General features: G+C 53.2%; 1 protein-coding gene across 1 annotated transcript; it reads left to right on the top strand.

Annotated features, from left to right (window-relative positions):
• Nucleotides 1-1433: 1433 nt before the first annotated feature.
• VPREB1 (V-set pre-B cell surrogate light chain 1) lies at nucleotides 1434-2163 on the top strand. Its single transcript, NM_001413629.1, has 2 exons — nucleotides 1434-1507; nucleotides 1594-2163. Exons 1-2 carry the CDS (start codon nucleotides 1462-1464, stop codon nucleotides 1983-1985), a joined length of 438 nt encoding a protein of 145 aa, NP_001400558.1. The 5' UTR covers nucleotides 1434-1461; the 3' UTR covers nucleotides 1986-2163.
• The last annotated feature ends 2091 nt before the right edge of the window (nucleotides 2164-4254 follow it).

Below are 4254 nucleotides of genomic sequence, written 5' to 3'. Positions count from 1 at the left end.
GGGGCAGTGGGAAGAAGGGTGGGGCTCCCAGAGTCGGCCCAGCTGGCTGAAACTGGTGCAGTCTGCACCTCACCAGGCAGAGAGTGGATGTGAGGCAGCTTGACACCGAGCAGGGGGCTCATCTGAGCCTCAGGGGTGGTTGCTCTATCAAGTGTTTGCGAGTAAACAGTCCCAGTGCACATCCAGCTGCTCAGTGCCACCTCGCGCACCCAGGGCCACTTCAGCCCTGATCACAGGCCCGCACAGGTTCCAGGGAGGGGACACTTCAGCTTTGTGTGGGAGGATGAGCATGTGGGATCAGAGACTTTAAGTCCAAATTTCCCCTTAAATTTTTTTTTTTTTTTAAATCTTGCAGGTAGTATGCAAACATACGTTTAATTAATTTATTATTTTTATTCTCATTTATTTTTTCGAGGCAGTGTCTCCCTCTGTTGGCCAGGCTGGAGGGCAGTGATGAGATCTTGGCTTGCTGTAGCCTCAACCTCCCAGGCTCAAGTGATCCTCCCACCTCAGCCTCCCAAGTAGTTGGGACTGCAGGTGCCTGGCCACCATGCCCAGCTAATTTTTATTTATTTATTTATTTTTTGTAGAAATGGTGTTTTGCCATGTTGCTCAGGTTGGACTCAAACTCCTGAGCTCAAGTGATCCTCCCACCTTGGCCTCCCAAAGTGCTGGGATTATAGGTGTGAGACACTGCATCCGGCTCCCAAATTTCCCCTTTTTATAAGGACACCAGTTGTACTGACCAGGACCCCACTTCTGTGACCTCATTTAACCTTCATTAGCTCCTTAAAGGCCCCATCTCCAAATACGGGCACACTGGGGGTTAGGGCTTCAACCTATGGATTTGGGGGATGCAATTCAATCCATCACAGTGCCAAACTGCACCTGCTCGGTGAGCCCGAACTGGGGTGGGGAAGACGCCAGGGCCCTGGTGCTTCTTTCCCTAGCCTGAGTCACTTTGCTTGGTTCTGGGAGGGAGAGGAGCATGGGCTGAACGCAGTGCTGGAGTGTGGAAGGGGCAGTGCATCCCAACCTGCTCTGGGCCCCCAGTGTCTTCTGCTGTTCAAAGCAGGTGTTTTCACCCCGCGAGGATGTGTCCTCCTTTTCTGGCTCACCAAGCATTTAAGTGTGGACAGAAAGTTTATTTCTCTGGGGCTCAGCTTCTTCAGGGGGAAGTTGAGGTCACACCCCTTGAGGGACCTTAACCCAAAGGCCTCCAGGGTACTGGCCCCAGTCTCCAGCAGGTGCATCCTCTCTGAATGCTTCCACATGGCAAGATCAGAGCCACAAATGCTGCCCCCACGCTGTTCCAGTAACCGAAGAAAGTCTAGGATGGTAGTGGCCAGAACGAGGTGTGCCACGGCCCCACCTCTCAGAGCAGGGAGGAGGATACTGCGCCAGCCCTTGGGGACCCCAGGCACCGTGGCCACAGAAGTCAGAGCTCTGCGGGTCTGCACCATGTCCTGGGCTCCTGTCCTGCTCATGCTGCTTGTCTACTGCACAGGTGAGGGAACCCCCAGAGCCCAAAGACCCCTGCCCCTTCCTTCACCCAATCCTGCCCCCACGGCCCGCATGCTTCTGTGTCACCAGGTTGTGGTCCTCAGCCGGTGCTGCATCAGCCGTCGGCCATGTCCTCAGCCCTTGGAACCACAATCCGCCTCACCTGCACCCTGAGGAACGACCATGACATCAGTGTGTACAGCGTCTACTGGTACCAGCAGAGGCCGGGCCACCCTCCGAGGTTCCTGCTGAGGTACTTCTCACAGTCAGACAAGAGCCAGGGCCCCCAGGTACCCCCTCGCTTCTCTGGATCCAAAGATGTGGCCGGGAACAAGGGGTATTTGAACATCGCTGAGCTACAGCCTGAGGACGAGGCTATGTATTACTGTGCTATGGGGGCCCGCAGCTTCGAGAAGAAGGAGAGGGAGAGGGAGTGGGAGGAAGAAATGGAACCCACTGCAGCCGGGACACCTGTCCCTTGAACTGAAGACAGAAGGGGCATGCATCCCCTTGGAGAGGCTGGCGTGGAAGAGGGTGGAGCCATGGCCTGAAGCGCTGAGGAGGCTGAGCCACTCAGCATCTCCTGGTCCTGCAGTGTTGCTGTAAATCCCCACTGGAGACTGCATTAGGGAATTAAAGCTGCTTGTGACTTTTTGCTGAGTTTGGTCTGACTGTTGTGCGATCTTGTAGTACCAGCCTCGGGCAAAGGCCCAGGGCCCCGGGAGACTGGCAGATCACAATCTGCTCAGCCGAGGCATTGTGGTGAGCGCTTACCTGAGTCCCTACTTTTGTGGGCCATGGGAAGCAAGGGGTTGATTAAAACACCCTAGAGGGGCATCCCTGCCAAGGACAGGACCCTCTGGTGTCATCTGATTCTGCCCAGGGGTTACAGAGTAAACAAGCTTAGAAAGCACCTGGCCTGGGCCTCTGGGGAGAACAGGAGCCAGGTGATAGGCCTAGAGCAGGTTCTCCACCTTGGTCCTATTGATGTTTTGGGCTGGTCAGTTCTTGGCTCTGGGGCTGTCCTGTGGATTGTCGAATGGTGAGTGGCATCTGTGGCCTCTACCCACCAGATGCCCCTTCCCAGTTGTGACAAACAAAAATGTCTCCAGACATTGCCAAATGTCCCCAGGTGGTAAACTCACACTGATTGTGAACCACTGGTCTAGATGAGCAAGTAAATGCATTGACTTATTTGCACAAGAGAGTGGCAGGTGTCGGCAAACATGTTCTTTTCTTTCTTTTTTTAGAGACAAAGTCTTGCTCTGTGGTCCAGGCTGGAGTGCAGTGGTGCAATCACAGCTCACTGCAGCTTCGAACTCCCAGGCTCAAGTGATTCTCCTGTCTCAGCCTCCTGAGCAGCTGAGACTACAGGTGTGCATCACCAGGCTTAGCTATTTATTTAGTTTTATTTTTGGAGAGAAGAATGTCTCACTATGTTGCTCAAGCTGATCTCAAACTCCTGAGCTCAAGTGATCCCCCTGCTTGGGCCTCCCACAGCGCTGGGATTAGAGGTGTGAGCCACTGCACCCAGCCCATTTTCTATAAAGAGCCAGATGGTAAATATTTTTGGCTTTGCGGGCTACGTGATCTCTGTCACAACTGCTCAATTCTGTCGTTGTAGCAAGAAAGCAGCCATAGATAATATGTGAACAAAGAGGCATGGCCGTGTTCTTATTAAGCTGTATTTACAGAAACAGATGGGGCTGCACTGGGCTGGGTATGGCACTCAGGCTGTAGTTTGCTGAGCCTTGCTCAGGAGCACTCCAGTTCCTGCCTCCAGGTTTTAAGCAAGCCACACTTGGTGGGATAATCAGAGTCCCCCCTCAAATTATCCTGCCTGTGACCCCAGGCAGGAGCCTCTGGACCCCTGGAGATACCTAGAGGCATGAAGGACATGGTCTCACTGAGACTGTGTTGGACTGGCTGGGTGAAGCAGCAGTGGGGAGCTCCCCGCAGCCCTGGCCCACAGCAGGGCCCCCTGAGCCTGTGGGTGGTGGGTCTGAGTATGCCTTGCAGAGAGGGACTCCTACGTTGGGTGTCCACACAACCTGTAGACATGCCTCACCCTCAGAGAGGTGCCGGCAAACCATCTCCCTTGTAACCCCAGCTTGGCTGAGCACATCCTTTCACCACAGCTAAGAAGATCCTGAGGCATCTCCCCAGAGAGGTAGGCACAGGCCAGTATCAGCCAATATCAGCCTTCCATGTGTGGTCACGAGTCCCTCTCTTGTTAACCAGGGGTCTCCTGCACTCTGGGAGGCCAAGGCGGGTGGATCACCTGAGGTCAGGAGTTCGAGACCAGCTTGACCCACATGGTGAAATCTCATCTCTACTAAAAATACAAAAATTAGCTGGGTGTGGTGGCGCATGCCTGTAATCCCAGCTACTTGGGAGGTTGAGGCAGGAGAATCGCTTGAACCCAGGAGGCAGAGGCTGCCGTGAGCCGAGATCGCGCCACTGCACTCCAGCCTGGGTGACAGAGCGAGATTCCATCTCCAAAAAAAAAAAAAAAAAAAAAAAAAAGAAAAGAAAAGAAACAACAAAGAAACAGTGATCTCAGCTTATGCTATGCTCTATGCATTGGGTTCTTCGTGCATCAGGCTTTTACCCCTGGGCCAGGCCCACATTTTAAAACATTATTATTTATTTGTTTATTATTTTATTTTAGAGATAGGATCTTGCTATGCTGCCCAGGCTGGACTGCTATGGCTGTTCACAGGTTCAGTCATGATGCTCTACAGCCTTGAA

The sequence above is a fragment of the Macaca mulatta genome, chromosome 10, assembly GCF_049350105.2.
Source record: "Macaca mulatta isolate MMU2019108-1 chromosome 10, T2T-MMU8v2.0, whole genome shotgun sequence".
NCBI classification, from domain to species: Eukaryota; Metazoa; Chordata; class Mammalia; order Primates; family Cercopithecidae; genus Macaca; species Macaca mulatta.
This window is presented reverse-complemented; position numbering and strand designations above follow the sequence as displayed.